The sequence below is a fragment of the Colobus angolensis genome, unplaced genomic scaffold (genome assembly GCF_000951035.1).
Source record: "Colobus angolensis palliatus isolate OR3802 unplaced genomic scaffold, Cang.pa_1.0 Scaffold239, whole genome shotgun sequence".
In the NCBI taxonomy this organism is placed as follows: domain Eukaryota; kingdom Metazoa; phylum Chordata; class Mammalia; order Primates; family Cercopithecidae; genus Colobus; species Colobus angolensis.
In genome coordinates, this window is record NW_012115588.1 from 34055 (window position 1) to 52550 (window position 18496).

Here is an 18496-nt window from a genome sequence, read left to right on the forward strand (position 1 = left end):
GGAGGCTGAGGCAGGAGAATGGCGTGAACCCGGGAGGTGGAGGTTGCAGTGAGCCGAGAGCACGCCATTGCACTCCAGCCTAGGCAACAAGAGGAAAACTCCATCTCAAAAAAAAAAAAAAAAGGGCATTTGATGAGGATGCTGCACTCTGACCTACACTAGCTGTGTGGTCCTGGTGAAGTTCCCTAACCTCTCTGAGTCTTGCCTTCCTCCCCATCTGCTGATGACTTGGGGGATTGGCGGAGGGCATGAGCACAGGCTGCAGTCACTGCCCCTCCCATTTCTATGCTTTCACATTCAGCTTGCCTTCAAAGAAAGGCTCAGAGCCAAGACCCAGGTCACCCACTAGCCTGGGGGCTTCCCAAGGCGGTCCTGATATTCTAGACTCTTGGACCACATTACAAAGCGCTCCCCTGGCTGGGAGGGTGGAACAAGAGGAGGGGTCCTGGGTGGTGGTTTTGCTCTTGGGTAGGAGGGGGGGTCATAGAGCACTCCCCCCTTCTGGTGCCCAGGCTGGCCCCAGTAGCCTCAGCCATCATCCAGTGCCCACAATGGCCTCCTTCCTCCTGTCACAGCCAGAGCCCTGCATGCCCAACACTGCCTTGCTCATCAAGAACCCCTTGGCTGCCACCCACGAGTTCAAGCAGGCCTGCCAGCTCTGCTACCCCAAGACAGGTAACATTTCACCTGCAGACTCCACGCCTCTGCCCAGAGAACTGGGAATCTCAGGAACATGGGATCCCAGATCAAAAGAATCCCAGTGTCTCAGTTGAAGATAAATGCCAGAAAACAGAAGCCCCTGTGGGGCAAAAAAAGGAAAGGGGCAGGAGTTTGGGGTCTGTCCCTGCCAGGCACCGTCTTCACAGTTCTTGCTAGAGAAACACTAACATGGTCAGACTCGCTAGAGAGTGAGGGCGGTGGTAGAAAGGGGATGGGTAGGCCGGGCATGGTGGCTCACATCTGTAATCCCAGCTGTGAGGATTGTGAGGCTGAGGCAGGCGGATCACTTGAGGTCAGGAGTTTGAGATCAGTCTGGCCACCATGGCGAAACCCTGTCTCCACTGAGAATACAAAAAGTAGCCAGGCTTGATGGTGCTTGCCTATAGTTCCAGCTACTTGGGAGGCTGAGGCAGGAGAATTGCTCAAACTCGGAAGGTGGAGGTTGCAGTGAGCTGAGATCACACCACTGCACTCCAGCCTGGGTAACTGAGCGAGACTCTGTCTCAAAAAAAAGAGGGGGTGTGTCAAGAATGGGCTCCTTGGAGGGCTTTACCCTAGCATGGCCCCCCGGTCTCCAGGGAGCAAGTAGCCAGGAAAGGTGTGGTGGGAGCTGGTGGGAGGCCCTCAGAGGGGAGGTAGGTATATAAGGAGGGGGCCAATACCTACCCATCGCATGGGCTTGCCAGCCGTCACCCTTCAATTCTGCTTCCGGCATTACCATCTGTGTCCACCCTGCCGATAGGCCCCCGGGCTGGCGACTACACCTACCGTGAGGGCCTTGAGCACAAGTGCAAGCGGGACATCCTGCTCGGCCGGCTCCGGAGCTCGGAGGACCAGACCTGGAAGCGGATCCGGCCCCGGCCCACCAAGACCAGCTTCGTGGGCTCCTACTACCTGTGCAAAGGTGGGTGGGCTGCAGCGGGGCAGGCAGCACAGCTGGGGCTCAGCCCCTCCACCCCCAGCCGCCTCTCTGCTCCCCATCACCGGTAGACAGAACAGGGGTGGGCCTCACAGCCGCATGGGAGGAGAACGCTGGGGCCTAGGCTCCTGGGACCCATGCGGGAGGAATTCTGCATCACAATGAGCGTCTCTTGCGCTGAGCAGCTTCCAGAGGCAGGCGGGACACATTTGGGACATTTGGCCGGACCCCGAGCCCCTCACTGGCCTGTGCTCTGGAGTGTCAGGGGCCTATACGACTCACAGGGAGCTGGCTTCTCTTACCACTGTAGGGCCCTGAGGGGCTGCGGGGCGGTGTGCCCAGCAGCCACAGGAAGCATTTAGGACTGGCGCATGGTAAGGGCTCCATCCACCTGACCTCTCTGTCGCTTTTCTGTTGTCACTGTCCTCATTTCTGGCTCACATCAGCCTGGTTGGTATTTAATGGACATCCGTCATGTCCCTGACTTGCTTCTTGTCCCAGCCAAGCACCTTGGTCCCGCTGTACAGCAATGTGTGAATAGCCACGAATCGTTAAGCTCTTCCCAGTGCAGCCCTTTCATTCCATCAGCTTGCAGCCTCACAGCTCTGGAAGAGGAAACGGATGCTTTGACAGTGCACCCACGGCTCTGCCTCTCCCCCGACCTGGCCCCTAGCTGTGGCCTGCCCAGGCCTCCTAAACTTGCTTCTTGTCCTCCCAGCAGCCAGGCTGGTCTAAGGACATGTCACTCTTGGGCCGAAGCCTCCATCAGCCACTGCCCGTTGCCAGTGGGATGAAGTCCAAATTCTGCGACAAGGCCTGCACGTGCCCGCATCCACCCCCTCACCCCTCTGCTCCAACCATTCCCCAAACGCACTGACCCTCCCTGATTCCGTCACACACGCGGTGCTTTGAGCCTGGTCGTCCTCTGCTCCTCCTTCAAGCACCGCCTGAATCTTGGGAAGCCCTTCTCTGCGGTGCTTCCCCTTGTAGTCACCCCCACTCCCACCCGGGGATCTGCCCTGCTCCTCCAGGCCTGTGGCCTGTTTGTCCTTGTACGCCAAGAGCCTGGCAGAGAGATGAGACAAGGCAGACTTAGAGTGGGAGGAGGAGAAAGAAAAATAGGTCCCACCCCCAGGAAATGGCAGATCTCCAGGTTCTGAGCCACCTTTCCTCTCTCCAGATGGCTCAGCCCCCAGAAATTTTGTTTTGTTTTGTTTTTGTTTTATGAGACAGGGTCTTGCTCTGTTGCTCCAGCTAGAGTGAGTGGTGCTATTATACCTCACTGCAGCTTCAACCTCCTGGGCTTAAGTCATCTTCTCACCTCAACCTCCTGAGTAGCTGAGACTACAGGCACATGCCACCACACCCAGCTTATTCTTTAATTTTTAATTCTTTTGTAGAGATGGGGTCTTAATTTGTTGCCTAGGCTGGTCTTGAACTCCTTGCCTCAAGCAATTCTCCTGCCTCAGCCTCCCAAAGCCCTAGGATTACAGGCATGAGCCACTGTGCCCAGCACCCCCACCAGCTTTATGTATTATCTCACTTGATTCCAACAACCCATTCTCCTCCAGAAACCCCGTCTCTACTAAAAATACAAAAAAATTAGCCGGGCGAGGTGGCGGGCGTCTGTAGTCCCAGCTACTCGGGAGGCTGAGGCAGGAGAATGGCGTGAACCCGGGAGGTGGAGCTTGCAGTGAGCTGAGATCCAGCCACTGCACTCCAGCCTGGGGGCAGAGCAAGACTCTGTCTCAAAAAAAAAAATAAATAAATAAAATAAAATAAAAATACAAAATTAGCCGGGCATGGTGGTACGTGCCTGTAATCCCAGCTACTCGGAGGCTGAGGCAGGAGAATCACCTGAACCCGGGAGGCGGAGGTTGCAGTGAGCCGAGATCATGTCCGGCCTGGGCAACAAGAGCGAAACTCCATCTCAAAAAAAAAACAAAAACAAAAACCAAATCCCTTATATTGATTTAGAGACTTGTCTACTTCTTCAAAAGCAGTCCTGTGGGGTGAGTGGGGTAGGAGTGATTACTGTACTCTGCAGGTGTGGAGTGCAGAACGGGACCTGGTGTGTGGAAAGGACTTTCCAGCTCTGCCAAGTCCTGGCAGCAGGGGGTGCAGCAGCCGCTGCCTCACCTGTGTTGGGGTACAGAAGGGGGTCTGGTATTTGGAAAGGACTTTCCAGCTCTGCCAAGTCCTGGCTGGGGGTGCAGCAGCCCCTGGCTCACCTGTGTTGGGGTGGAGCCAAGCCCTGCCTGGCTCATGGGGCCAGAGCCCCGCAGGCCGCAGCAGGGTGGCGAGGGTGCTGCGGGCTTCTGTCCCCGCCTGGCGGAACGTGTGTCCTGTTGCCTCTTTGCAGACATGATTAACAAGCAGGACTGTAAGTACGGGGATAACTGCACCTTCGCCTACCATCAGGAGGAGATCGACGTGTGGACCGAGGAGCGGAAGGGCACCCTCAACCGCGACCTGCTCTTCGACCCGCTGGGGGGTGTTAAGCGTGGCAGCCTCACCATCGCCAAGCTCCTGAAGGAGCACCAGGGCATCTTCACCTTCCTCTGCGAGGTACCGCCCGCCCACCCACTGCCACCCCATAGGCCATGGCACAGACCGGGCCGGGGATGCTCCCTGGCACGGACCACCATAGGAAGTCAGCCCTGGAACCAGTGGGCTGTGGAGGCCTGGCTTTAGAACCAGTAGGTCCTGGAGGGTCAGTAAGTCAGGGCCCTAGGATCCTATCTGGCTAGAGGCCAAATCTGATCCAGCCCCATCATTTTGCAGAGGCAGAAACTGAGGCTGGAAAGAAAAATCGTAACTCTTAACGCCTGCTCTTTCCTGACAGCCGGTCACAGGCCGGGCTTGGCACGTGGTTGTTTCTGTTTCTCATTCCCAGCCTGGTGCAGCGGCGCACGCTGGTAATCCCAGCACTTTGGGAGGCTGAGGCGGGCAGATCAATTGAGGTCAGGAGTTTGAGACCAGCCTGGCCAACATGGTGAAACCCTGTCTCTATAAAAATACAAAAATTCGCTGGGCGTTGTGGTGCATGCCTGTAGTCCCAGCTAGTTGGGAGGCTGAGGCAGGAGAATCACTTGAACCTAGGAGGCAAAGTTTGCAGTGAGCCGAGATCACGCAACTGCACTTGAGACTCCATCTCAAAAAAAAGTTAAAAATTATCTGGGCTTGGTGGCATGCGCCTCTGGTCCCAGTTACTCAGGAGGCTAAGGTGGGAGGATTGCTTGAGTCCAGGAGGTAGAGGCTGCAGTGAGCCAAGGTCGAGCCACTGCACTCCAACCTGGGTGACAGAGTGAGACCCTATTCAAGGAAAAAAAAGAAATCACCTCCATTGTCACGGCAGTGCTGGCAGGCAGATATCTCCATTTTACAGATGTTGAGGCTGAGATTCAGGGTAGTGAGGAGCTGCCCTCAGCCACATGGACAGTGCCGTGCAGAACTGAGCTTCAAACCCGGGCAGTCTGCCCCTGGAGTCACGCCCACCTCCCAGCACCAGCTGCCACTGGTGGTCCCCACAGCCAGGCCCCCAGGACACAGGCAGGTTGAGTGCCTGTCCAGGGCTTCCCCTTCATCCTTTGTTGTGGGTATGATGTATTTGGCACTGCTCAGTGATTCCAAGTGCCATGTCCACGGCCCCACATCTCAGACCTCCCCCACATGCCTTCCCTTGGCCCTGCTGGCTTCAGTGGCCATTGCACTTCCTGCCTGTAGCTGGCTGTGCCCTCCCCACAGGGCACTGTCCTGTGTTTCTGGGCTTGGAGCCTCTCAGCTCCACTGTGATCCCAGCAGCCCCACTGAGCTGCTGTTAATTCCCTCCCCAAAGCTGTCCCTGAAAAACCCACTTGGCCTCTGGAGTGAACTTGGCCCCTGCCTCCCCACCCAGTCGTAGCATGTTGAGGGCAGGGGCAGTGGCTGGCAGGGTTTGCTGCGGCTCAGTCCAACCCTCATCCCTGGCACCAGCAGCCCTTCCCCTAACTCTTTGAGGTCGGGACTTGTGCCAACCCCCTGCGGGGAGCATTGGCCTCAGAATCATAGTTCATAGCCAGGTGACAGCCTATAGTTCATAAAGCACTTGCCATTCCTTTTTATCTTTTTTTCTGACGTGAAGTAACCCCCTGCCCCAGGCATTGGGAGTGGTGGGATCAGAGGGAGGAAGGAGGGCGAGGAAGGGAGCCAAGGCCCAGGTCACCTGTGAGCTGGAACCAGAGAGACCACAGCCCCTGGGATTCCCTTCCTCACTCCTCTGACCCAGGGCAGGGCTTGCAGGGACCCAGCTGTCCTCCCCCAGGTAGCTGTGCAGGATCCCAGCTCATCCCCTTCCCAGGTGGCCATGCCAGGTCCCAGCCCTTCCCCTCCCTGGGCAGATCTGCTTTGACAGTAAACCCCGGATCATCAGCAAAGGCACCAAGGACTCTCCGTCTGTCTGCTCCAACCTGGCTGCCAAGCACAGCTTCTACAACAACAAGTGAGTGGGACCCTCAGCCCAGGCTGGGGCCTGGGGGCCACTGGAGAGTCCGTTCCTCAGATGGCTGAGGAAAGACTGAACTGAAAGAGTGGACCTAGGGTGCAAGGAAAGGGGCAGAATTTGGGAATCAAATCCAGCCTCCACCTGGAAAGGATGCGAATCACATTTATCGAACATCTACTATATTCCAAGCATTGTCTTGGGTATGATAATTATCTTAGCAATCCTGTGAGGGAGGAGTTACTGGCCCTGTTGAACAGAAGAAAAAGCTGAGGCTTGGAAGTAGCTTACTCAGCTTACTCAGCAGACAGCGAGCAGGGGGCCCCATCTCTGACTCTAGCCCAGCACCCTCCAATGTCATGACATCAGCATCAGGCAGTGAGGGGAGGCCTGGGTCAGGTCTGGCGCCACCTCTTTCTTCCTCTCGTTCCCCTTGGTTCTGCCACAGTGCGCTTGTGGAGCCCAGGCCCTGCAGTCAGACAGACCTGGGTCCAATTCCTGGGCCAGTCCTGTCTTACGTCCAAGCCCGGGTTTCCTCGTCTGTAAAGTTGATGATGCTCTAGGCTCCTGAGGCTGCAGTGAGGGTAATTAGAACTCCTGGCCCGGAGGACATGCTTGGTTAGTGTCCTCGGGGTGCAGGCCCAGCCCTGCAGAATCAAGCTGGAAACCTGAGGGTGGTGGCCTCTGCTTGCTGGCAGCTCCAGCTTTGAATCCTGAGGGGAGGGACAGAAGTAAAGCAGCGCTGGGACCCAGGCCCAGGGATGCCTGAGCATAGGAGCCCCGTTTCTGCCCTCCTGTGTCATCCATGGCCTGGACTTGGTACCTAGATCAGGGGGTGCCCAGGGAGAGCCTGGCACTGGGAAGGTGGCCCTACCAGGAGAGAAGGTCAGAGGGGCTGCGGACTGCATCGTGCCCCTCCCACCTGCCTGCCAGGTGCCTGGTGCACATCGTCCGCTCCACCTCCCTCAAGTACTCCAAGATCCGCCAGTTCCAGGAGCACTTCCAGTTCGACGTGTGCCGCCACGAGGTGCGCTACGGCTGCCTGCGGGAGGACAGCTGCCACTTCGCCCACAGCTTCATTGAGCTCAAGGTCTGGCTGCTGCAGCAGTACTCAGGTGAGGGGCAGGCGGTGCAGGTGGAGGGCGGGTGACTCAGGTGAGGGGCAGGCGGTGCAGGTGGAGGGCGGGAGACTCAGGTGAGGGGCAGGCGGTGCAGGTGAAGGGAGCGCAGGACTGACTGGGGGTGACAGGCCAGGACCCCCTGGTTGCTGGAGGGGACTTCAGGAGAGTTCAGGGGAGGTGGCTGCGGGGTGGGCTCTCTGGAGGAGCTGGTGAGTCCCAGGCACCACAGAGGAGAGAAGCTCTGCTCAGGACACTTCCAGGCTCGGAGATCTGGGTTTTTCCCCTCGCAGGCGCCGTCCAGGGAGCACGGAGAGGGGAGGGAGTCACCTGGGCTCCTGCAGCAATGCCTCTGCTTGCTCCCTGGGTGGTCAGCAGCAAGTCCCTGCTCCTCACTGAGCCTCCAGCGCTCATCTGGGAAATGGGGAGCCCATCTCTACCTCGCAGAGCTGCTGCGGGGACTGGAAGGCGTTCTCCCGCTCACCCACCAGGGATTTACTGAGCACCTTCTCTTGTCGGGGCATTCAGCCATGGTCTAGTCGAGGCCCTCAGTTTCAGAGAACCTACATTTATAAGTGGAGGCCAGACAGACAATATAGAAAGGTGACTAAACCCTGTATTCCATCTGTTCTAGGTTGCACATTTACCCCCACTGCCTGTCATCATTTAATTAGCAGCATTTCGAGGGGCGGGAGTATAGAATATGGTACTCAGCGTCTGCTTAGAGTTGATGAAATGCAGTGGGAGAATTTCAGGTGTGCCTCAGCATTATGAGGAAGATAAAGCTGAGCAATGGGACAGAGACACACACAGGGATGGGAGTGTTTTAGGTAAGACAGCTGGGAAGGCGACTTTTGACCAGGGAAGGGCGGGGAGTGCATTCCAGGAAGAGGGACCAGACTGAGGCTCTGAGGCAGGAGCAAGCTCCACACAGAAAGGATTTTCCCTGGGGATGGAGCAGCTTAGTCAGTAGAGGCAGAATGAGGCCTGGGAGGTTGGAGAGGCCTGAGCGTGTAGGAGTCTCTAGGCCTTAGACAGGAACAATTGGGGTTGTTCTAAATATGATTTACAGTGTCTGGAGGAGAGTTTTAAGTGGGTGGAGTTGTATGATCTGATCAGTACTTTGCAAAAGTCGCTCTGGCTGCTGGGTGGAGACCAAGGAGCAAGGGCAGAAGCTGGGAAATCAGGGAGGGTGGTTCAGGCCAGGGTGGTGATGCGGGAGGTGGGAGAAGCAGTTAGATTCTAGGTGTATTTTGAGGGTGGAGCCAACAAGATTTGTTGATGGACCAGATATGAAGTATGAGACAAAGGAGAGTGTCAAGGTTGACTCCAAGATCAGAGCAACAGGAAGAAGGGGGCTACCATGTTCTAAAAGGGGGAAGGCTGTAAGAGGAGCGGCTCAGGCTCAATGTGGGACGTGGGAAGTCTGAGCTGCCTGGTGGACTTCACGTGGAGATGTTGGAGGCAGCGGATGTGGGGGTCTGAAGTTCACAGGAAAGGTCTGGCCTGTAGATACATACTTGCAGATCATCAGCAAGAAACTAGATGTCAAGTGCAGTGTCTTGCTCCAAGTGAACACCGATGATGATTGGCTGTCGTGGAGCAGGGGCCATAGGTCAAGGTGGAAAGCCACATCCGTTGTGGGAAAGACGTGAGAAAGATGGAAAGCGTTGAGAAGAGGGCAGGCTTCATGGAAGAGTTGTGAGCTGGATCTCCAAGGTCGGGCTCAGTGGCAACAGTCTGAGGCTGGTGGGGAGACAGACTGGGGGGTCCATGCCCCAGGCTGGGGTATTTGCCCTTTGGGGACTGGTGGTAAAAAGCCAAGGTACCATGGCAAGCTGGTGAGCCAGGCTGGGCAGGCATGGAGCCCTAAGTGCCAGGGAGGCCAGGGGCTGCCAAGCAGGCACTAGGCTTGCAGCCCCACTGAGGAAGATGGGGGTCAGGGAAGAGTGCTGAGTCACCGGCCCAGGGGACAGGGTCACTGGCATGGCATGGGAGCAGGGGACTCCCCACCACAGTACAGAGCCAATATCCTTCTACTGCATTTTCCCACTCTTGGCTGCATTTCATTATTTCACTCCCAGCGAGGCTTGGAGAAGATCTTCGTTCCCATTTCGCAGATGGACAGTGATTCCTTTGCACCCCATGTCTTACTGTGACTGGGCTAACTGGGAATAGGGCTCCTCCAGCTGGGCCTCGGGGGCCCTGGCACCTCATGGACCCCCTGCCTCCCTCCTTGCTGAGCACCTCGAAAGATGCCTGTGTCTGCCCCCACCCTCCCCAGGCATGACTCATGAAGACATCGTTCAGGAGTCTAAGAAGTACTGGCAGCAGATGGAAGCGCACGCGGGGAAGGCCAGCAGCAGCATGGTAAGACCTTCTGATACTATGCCATTATTCAGATTTCGTGAATTGTCCCCAAATCCAGGGTAATGTACCACATTCAGCTGTTGTGTCTCATTTTATTTTATTTTGAGACAGGGTCTTGCTCTGTCACCCAGCCCGGAGTGCAGTAATATGATCATGGCTCACTGCAGCCTCGACCTCCTGGTCTCAGGTGATCCTCCTGCCACGGCCTCCTGAGTAGCTGGGATTACAGGCACATGCACCACCACACCCGGCTGATTTGTCTGTTTTTTAAGACCACGGGGCTGGGGATGTGGGGCTTGCCATCTTGTCCAGGCTTATCTGAAACTCCTGGGCTCAAGCAGTCCTCTCACCTCGGCCTCCCCAGGTGCAACGATTACAGGCATGAGCCTTGTTGTGTCTCTTTTTCGTCTCCCTTCATGAAGAAACGGTTCTTTAGTCTTTGCCCTGTGCCGCACTGACATTTTTGAAGAGCCAGATGTTTTGTAAAAGGTCCATCCCTCTGGGCTCGTGTGAGTTTCCTCATTCCACAGAGCTGATGTCGTGTTCTCAGCTCACACATCAGGGGATGCATCATCTCAGTGTGTCCCTTCACTGGTGACAATCTGATTAAACTTTTGTAACTCGATTCAAGGTGCCTCCATTGTAAACATTTTGTAAAATTAGAGCTTTGCTCTTTGTAAGAAAGACTATATTTTCAGGGATCATTTCTATAGTTTGTTTTTTTTTTTTTTTTTTTTTGAGACGGAGTCTCGCTCTGTCGCCCAGGCTGGAGTGCAGTGGCCGGATCTCAGCTCACTGCAAGCTCCGTCTCCCGGGTTCACGCCATTCTCCTGCCTCAGCCTCCCGAGTAGCTGGGACTACAGGCGCCCGCCATCTCGCCCGGCTAGTTTTTTGTATTTTAGTAGAGACGGGGTTTCACCGTGTTAGCCAGGATGGTCTCGATCTCCTGACCTTGTGATCCGCCCGTCTCGGCCTCCCAAAGTGCTGGGATTACAGGCTTGAGCCACCGCGCCCGGCCATTTCTATAGTTTGTAATTAATTAATGTCTTCAGAGGCCAGGCGCAGTGGCTCCCACCTGTAATCCCACCAGCCTTTGGGAGGCTGAGGCGGGCAAATCACAAGGTTAGGAGTTCGAGACCAGCGTATCCAACGTAGTGAAACCCCATCTGTACTAAAAATACAAAAAATTAGCCGGGCGTGTTGGTGCGCACCTGTAATCCCAGCTACTCGGGAGGCTGAGGCAAGAGAATTGCTTGAACCAAGGAGGCAGAGGTTGCAGTGAGTTGAGATTGTGCCATTGACCTCCAGCCTGGGCGACAGAGTGAGACTCTATCTCAAAAAAAACAAAAAAAAAAAGGCCGGGCATGGTGGCTCACACCTATAATCCCAGCACTTTGGGAGGCCGAGGCGGGCGGATCACAAGGTCAAGAGATCAAGACCATCCTGGCTAACACAGTGAAACCCCATCTCTACTAAAAGTACAAAAAATTAGCGGGGCGTGGTGGCGGATGCCTGTTAGTCCCACCTACTGTGGAGGCTGAGGCAAGAGAATGGCATGAACCCGGGAGGTGGAGCTGGCAGTGAGCCGAGATCATGCCACTGCACTCTAACCTGGGCGACAGAACGAGATTCCGTCTGAAAAAAAAAAAAAGTCTTCAGGAGAAATACGCTGAGACCTTGTAAAATATCCTAGTACTGCTCAGACTGACACCACTGATTGTGGTATCCCCCCCCCATCCCTCCTGATCTTCGCCATGGTCCTGAAGATGGGAGCCACGGGATTGTGGCATTTGCAGATGGGGAAGCTGAGGCTGAGAGATTGCTAGTGACTTGCCCAGGGGCACACTGAGTGGGGCAGTTCCCAGGTTCTCTGACATCTTGTCCGGGGCTCGCTCTTCTCCCTCTCCACCTTCAGCATTCCCGTCCATCACGCCCAGGTGGGGATCAGAACCCTGACCCTCCCATCTCCTGGGGTGAGTGTGAGGCTCACAGGAGCCAACCTAAGCTACCCTGTGCTCACATCGTCCCCAGCTGGTGGGATCACTGTAACATAGATGACAGTGGAGGGCCCTGGGGCTCAGAGGGCTGGGCCCAGTGCCCAGGAGACAGTGAAGTGTGAGATGAAGCCTGCATGCCATCCGCACATAAGCACTGACCTTTTCATCCGCATGAGGCCCCCCGCTGATTAACTTGGGGGAAGGCTGGGCCCCGGGACCGCTCAGGAGGCTGACCAGGGTGTGACAGGGAGCAGGGCAGGCTGCCTGGGGGTCCCTGGGCCAGGCTGGCTGGCAGGGCTGCCCACCACCTCGAGCATTCCCTTGCTCCCTGACCTCGTTGTTCCTGGTCCTCTTCTCTTTTTCTCCCGTCTTCCTGGTCCCTGCTGCCCTCCATCGGTCTCCCGTGCACTCCTCTTTGCCCCTCCCTGTCTGTTTCTTTTTCCTTCTGGCCAGGAGCCTGGCAGGGAAGCAGTGAGGGGCTGATGGCACCTTTCAAAGAGAGAACACTAGCTGGGTGTGGTAGTGCACATGCAGCCCCGCTACGCAGGAGGCTGTGGCAGAAGGATCCCTTGAGGCCGGGAGTTTGAGATGAGCCTGGGCAACATAGTGAGACCCCTCTTGCCACTTGCTATGGCAAGAGCTGGTGAGACCATGCAGTCATGAACATGGGCACGGGGTCTGGCTTTGAGGGAGGAGCTCAGGACTGCAGTGGCTGTCATTAGTGCCATGGCTAAGCCATCATACCCTCGGTGCCCCCTTTATCCCGCCTGGGAAATGGTAATAATGTCTTCCTGTCACACTTCTTGTGAGAATCGAGGGGAACACCCAGAAATCAGTAGCCACATGGGTCCACTTCTTGCCTGCTCTAGTGCAGGCCGTCCCGCTCATAAAGGCATGACCTCACCTTATTACCGGGGTCATATGTGTGTTATTCTGGGGCTGAGCAGCCCGCGAGCTGTCCAGCGCCAGGCCAGGGGTCAGTCAGCAATGAAGACAGCTCCTTCCTGCTCCAGGGCAGGCCCTGGGCTGGGCAGTGCTGGGGACACGGGAGTAGGCCGCAGCTCCTGCAGGGGAGTTCCTGTGGCAGGAGGATCACGCCCCGCAGCCTGGAAGAGCAAGGGGTGACCCTGCACCCGAGGATCCTGGAAGACCGGGAGGCTCGAGGTGACATGAGGGAGGAGGGACAGCTGGTGCGTTCCCAGAGCAGCAGGCTGGCCAATGTAGCCAGCTGAGGGGGTTCGAGGTGGCAGGAGACAAGGCGGAGTGAGCACTTTTCCCACCTCTGGCTCCCAACCCTGTCCCAGGGGTGCAGAAGAGCAGGCCAAAGGCTGGGACATAGGGCAGAGAAGGAACGTGGTAGGTGGGGCCTTAGCGACCAGCAAGGCCTTGCCCTGGAGGGAGGGCCAGAGACCAGGGCCACCCAGATGCCTGTCCCACCGCCCAAGGCTGACTCCTGCCACCACCGCCCCACCCCCACCGGGTGGCTTCCCATCTCCCGGAGCCCCCACTCCATAGGTTCGGCACTCATAGTCGGGTGAGTCGGTCAACAGGAGCAGTTTAGAGACTGTGGGAGCTCACGGAATGGACAGCTGCAGCTTAGGAGAGCTCCAGGGCCGGCGTCCCACAGGAGATGCACTTGAGCTGAGTTTTGAAGGAATTTCTAGAACAGGCTGGATGCAGAATGGAGGAAGGGCAGCGAGAACAGCCTGTGCAAAGGCAGGGAGTGTGGCAAAACGGAGCTTTGCCCTGGGAAATGCAGCTTCCACCGAGCAGGCCTCCCAGGGAGCTGGGCGAGGCAGGGACCAGCCACAGAGGGTGGAAAGAGGAGCCCCGTTCCAGGCCTGGCTCCCCTGAGAAGCCCTTGGGCCTGCAGTTGGGAGGTCACTGCCTGCCAGGAAGACCCCGGAGCAGACCAGCTCATTCCAAGGCTCTCCCGGAGGCTACCTGTGTGAAGACCCCAGGGCCTCAGGCCTGGTGCCTGCAGCTTCACCAACCCCCCTCCCCATCCCCTGACAGGGTGCCCCGAGGACACACGGGCCCAGCACCTTTGACCTGCAAATGAAGTTCGTATGTGGCCAGTGCTGGAGGAACGGGCAGGTGGTGGAGCCTGACAAGGACCTCAAGTACTGCAGTGCCAAGGCCCGGCACTGGTGAGTGGGATGCCGGGTGGGGGCTCAGGTGGGATGGGGCCACCCGACCACCACAGGTGTGGAGGCCACCTGAGAGAGGCCAGGGCTCTCCACAGAGGTCACACAGCACACAGGCTGTGCCCTGACCTCTCCCCAACCCTGCTCTGTCCTGCAGCTGGACCAAGGAGCGGCGGGTCCTTCTGGTGATGTCCAAGGCCAAGAGGAAGTGGGTGTCAGTGAGGCCCCTGCCGTCCATTCGCAACTTCCCACAGCAATACGACGTGAGTGCTGGGACGGGGGGCTGGGGGGCCCCGAGGAGGCAGCGATGCTTTCCAGCGGGACTCAGAGGCTCTCCCCATGCCCACCCCGCAGCTCTGCATCCATGCACAGAACGGCCGCAAGTGCCAATATGTGGGGAACTGCTCCTTCGCACACAGCCCGGAGGAGAGGGACATGTGGACCTTCATGAAGGAGAACAAGAGTGAGTGGGCAGACGGGGCGGGCGGGCCCTCCCCCGGTGTCTCTTCAGTACTGAAAGTCTCAACTCACCAGCGGGCCCAAGAGCGTCTGCTGCACCCCCTTTTGCTGCCTGGGCCCTTCTCCGCCTTCCCCAGGCCGGGCCCTCTCTGAGGCCAGGCCCTGAAGCCCAGCAGCCCATCAGCGGGACTTGGGATGCCGATGGCTCCCAAAGCAAGTGGGGACCATGGGGCAGAACGGATGGAGAAGCCCTCAGCAGGTGCCCTGTCCCTGTCCCTGCCCAGTCCTGGACATGCAGCAGACCTATGACATGTGGCTGAAAAAACACAACCCAGGGAAGCCTGGGGAAGGGACCCCCATCAGTTCTCGGGAAGGGGAGAAGCAGATCCAGATGCCCACAGACTACGCAGACATCATGGTAATGCCCCTGCCCTGCATGCTCGGGGCTGTGGTCGGGGCTGTGGTCGGGGCTGTGGTCTGAGCCTCACCTGGGAGGGGCAGCCTGGAGGGCCCAGCTGGCCAGCGCTCAGCCTCTTGAGGGAGGTGGTCCAGGCAGAGGTGTGGGGGAGCAGGTACCCACGATGGCTGTGCCCCCAGATGGGCTACCACTGCTGGCTCTGCGGCAAGAACAGCAACAGCAAGAAGCAGTGGCAGCAGCACATCCAGTCTGAGAAGCACAAGGAGAAGGTCTTCACGTCCGACAGTGACGCCAGCGGCTGGGCGTTCCGCTTCCCCATGGGCGAGTTCCGGCTCTGCGACAGGTGCTCCTGGGAGAGCAGGGCCTGGTGGAACACGGGGTGGCCCGAGGAGATGGAGTCTCTGGTCACCTCCGGCTCCTCTTGGCCTGGGGGTGGTGTGCAGAGGGTGGTGAGGCTTGGCTGTGGCTGCAGTCATGGGCGTGGTGGGGAAGGCTGGGCTCAGACCTATCCAGACCTCTAATTTGCAGCTGTGGGGCAGATCCCAGAGGGGATCAAGACACCCAGGTTTTCCCTGAGCTGGGACCCAGCTGCCCAGGGAGCGGCTCGTCTTGGGGGAGGTCAAGTGGCTGGCCTCAGATTGACAGCCCGGGGTGGGAAGGGCACAGAGCTCGGGCAGTAAGCCTCCTGCCACCCACAGGCTCCAGAAGGGCAAAGCCTGCCCCGATGGGGACAAGTGCCGCTGCGCCCATGGACAGGAGGAGCTCAATGAGTGGCTGGATCGGCGCGAGGTGCTGAAGCAGAAGCTGGCCAAGGCTCGCAAGGACATGCTCCTGTGCCCACGGGACGACGACTTTGGCAAATACAACTTCCTGCTGCAAGAGGATGGGGACCCTGCCGGTGCCACCCCAGAAGCCCCTACTGCTGCTGCCGCCGCCACCACCACCGGGGAGTAGGGCCAGGCGTTGGCCATGGGCGAAGTCCTGGGGTCAGGGGCGGGGTGGGGCCAGAAGGCCTGATAGAAGGGTCAGGGCAGGCCAGCGGGGGTGGGGGGCCGCCCTCATCAGGCAGCCCCCAGCCCCCTGAGGCCCCGTCCATCTTCTCCCCACCTCCGCCCCGGTGTGCGTACCCAGGCGCACATGCTGCAGCCCCCGGAGGCCCCGCTGAAACCTGGGCAGCCCTTCCCCCACCCCCATGGCTCTCCTGGTTGAGGAGGGAGGGGCCTGGCTGACCCCTCCAGCTTCAGCCTCCAGCTTTAATTATGTCTGCTCCTAATGGGGGCCCAAAGCTCAGGGCTGGGGAGCCTGGGGTCCCCACTTGAATCTGCAGCAGGAGAGTCCTTCGCCCTGGCCCGTCCTCATCCCACCCCCTCCCCCTGGGGGCAAATCAGGACACAACAGAGGGCGGAGGCCCCATTAGCTTTAAAATGTAGCCCCAGGATGGAGCTGGGAACACTGTACTGGTCACTTACCCTCTGGGGCCTCAGCTTCCCCTCGGGAAGGCTGGGAGGAGCTGGGCCAGAGGATCTTTGGAGCTTAAGGAGTTCCCGGCCTTTCTCTGATGCCACCACCTGAACCCTACTCCCTCGTGGGCCACTGAAAATAGACTGTAGGTCCTCAGAGCCTTCAGAGATGATCCAGCCCAGACCCCATTTTGCAGAGAGGAAAACTGAGTCCTAGAAGGGAGGAGTGGTCCGCCCAGGGTCCCAGCACGAGGCAGAGCTGGGATGAAAACAGGGCTCCAAAGACTCAGGGCCAATTATTGGCCGAGCCCACGGTCCCCTCAGCAGGGATGTGACGGTCTCTGAATCGGTGTGCAGCTGGGGTCCCAGGCAGCGCTGCCTGGGGGCTGGGGAAGGGAGGCCCAGAGGAGGGCTGGCCATGTGAGCACCCCATGAAGGGACTGCCCCCTCCCAAGGACGGTCTCTTTGGGTGCAGCAGCAGAGGTCGCCTCCCGACATGCGCTCTGGGAAAGGTGGCAGAGGGCAGGACACCGTGAGCTCAGGATCTGTGTGGGAGGTGGGAAGGGTGAGGGTCTGGGGGATACGGAGAAAAGGGAGGCTTGACCCCGGGCACCATGGGCCACTCCAGGATGGGACACGGCCCCTCTTTCTTGGGGACCCAGTATGTCCTCTCCTCTAGACCCAGACATACATTTATAACCGTCTGTCCTAGCCCCTCCCTAATCCCTGGCCCTCCCAGCTGTCTGGGACTCCAGCGGACCCACAGCCCCTGCCCCCACTCACCAAGGCCTCCCTCGTCCCTCTCGTCTGACGTCTGTGTGCACCCCCCTCCTCTCCACCCGACCCTCCATGGGCACATCCACCCTCCCCTGGTTCCCCAGACATTCCAGAATGCCCCACACCATTGGCACAGGAGTGGGGCAGCCCCGGAAGGAACCAGGGATTAGGCTGTAGGGGGGGTGAGAAGGAGAGAGGGGACCACCCCACTCTTCTCAAGCAAGGATTGCCAGCGCGCGCTGACACAGCGATGGGCTGCCCAGGGCTGAAGGGGACGCTGTTCCTCCCACCGCCACTGCCCAACCTTTCCTGATAATCGTGGCATGCACTCTTTCCTCTTCCCTGCCCCACCCCTGCCCCCAGCAGGCCAGCACTGCAGAGTCTGGGTGCCGGCGGTGTGGCCGTAGAGGAGGGGAGACCACACCCAAGCTGGGGGCTGTGGCCGTGTGTGGCCGTGATGTCGATGACACTTGTTTTCCCTGATCCGTGGTGTTGCAGTCTGTTGTCACCAGCCTTGTTTCTAGTGTGTATATATGTCGCCCCCGTGATGCATATATACACAGGTATTAAATATATCGCTCTATATAATATTATATATGTGTGTGGTATCCAAGGAGTCACTTTTATGAGGGCTAAAGAATTTGGCCAGAAAATGCAGCCATCCTTGTGTGATTAGGAGGGTTTCAGGGGCCATCGGGCCATTTGCAAGGTGACAGGGACTGGAGCCATGGCTCAGAGGTGATTCGGGCAGCCAAGGGCAGGAGCCACCCTCCCCAGGCCCAACTCTGCTAGCGTCCCAGACCAGCCCCATCGATTGCGGGGAGAGTGGGAGTGCTCAGGGAAAGAAGGTGATTTGTATTTGTCTCCCCGCTGAAAGGAACAGGATTCAAGTCCAGAGTTTTCATCTTCAGCCTGTGATCTGTCCAGGGACCCTTGGGATCTGGGGCTCCCTGGCCTGGCCAGAGCTGGAGCCCCCACAGGGTAAGGAAGAGAGGGTGGGAGGCAGAGTATGATGGGGAGGAGGGACAAGAAGGCCCTTTTAATGATGAGGGTAACTATCGCTGTTGTGAGCCTTCTAGGGCCCCTGGCTGGGAGGCTCAGAGGGCTGAATCTGGGACCTGTGTTCACCCCAGCAGGCAGGGACAAGATGGCATGGCAAGCATGGGGGCGGGGTGGGTGGGGAGGGATGCTGCATTTCTCAGCTGGGCAGCCATCAATTTAATGGTCCTTTAAAATGTCTGTGTATTAAAAATTTAAGAATACCACACTTTAATATTAAATATTCATAAGGTCTAGTATCTTGATAATAATGTAGATGTTTTAATAACAATTTTTGTCCTTCTTAAAATAAAATGAAAGAAACTTGCTTCTTTTAGCCTTTGTTCTAGAAAATAAACTTGTGCACTTTGACCTCTGTCCCCGAGGTGTCGCTCCTGTTCCTCCCCACCTGGCACTTATATCCAGGGGCCTTAGCTGCTCTGTCCCCACGGGACAGACCTGGCGGTGCTAGCTACTGTGAGGAATGCTAAGCATTCCGAGGGGTGAGGGGCAGGTCTATGTCCCTGTGTACACACGGAGGCCAGCTGACCCCGGCTCCGGCAGCATCTCACTGGCAACGACACGCTGCCACT

At 57.9% G+C, this 18496-nt stretch overlaps 1 protein-coding gene across 1 annotated transcript in view; it reads left to right on the top strand.

Annotated features, from left to right (window-relative positions):
- Positions 1-18275, top strand: part of ZC3H7B (zinc finger CCCH-type containing 7B) — a 41781-nt gene extending 23506 nt beyond the window's left edge. The window contains exons 11-22 of the mRNA XM_011945072.1: positions 576-675; positions 1463-1624; positions 4002-4207; positions 6019-6119; positions 7053-7234; positions 9522-9607; positions 13621-13754; positions 13909-14014; positions 14106-14214; positions 14495-14628; positions 14808-14971; positions 15327-18275. Of these exons, the coding sequence (XP_011800462.1) occupies positions 576-675; positions 1463-1624; positions 4002-4207; positions 6019-6119; positions 7053-7234; positions 9522-9607; positions 13621-13754; positions 13909-14014; positions 14106-14214; positions 14495-14628; positions 14808-14971; positions 15327-15582 (1740 nt within the window). The 3' untranslated portion in view covers positions 15583-18275. The remainder of the gene's footprint in view (positions 1-575; positions 676-1462; positions 1625-4001; positions 4208-6018; positions 6120-7052; positions 7235-9521; positions 9608-13620; positions 13755-13908; positions 14015-14105; positions 14215-14494; positions 14629-14807; positions 14972-15326) is intronic.
- Positions 18276-18496: the final 221 nt, after the last annotated feature.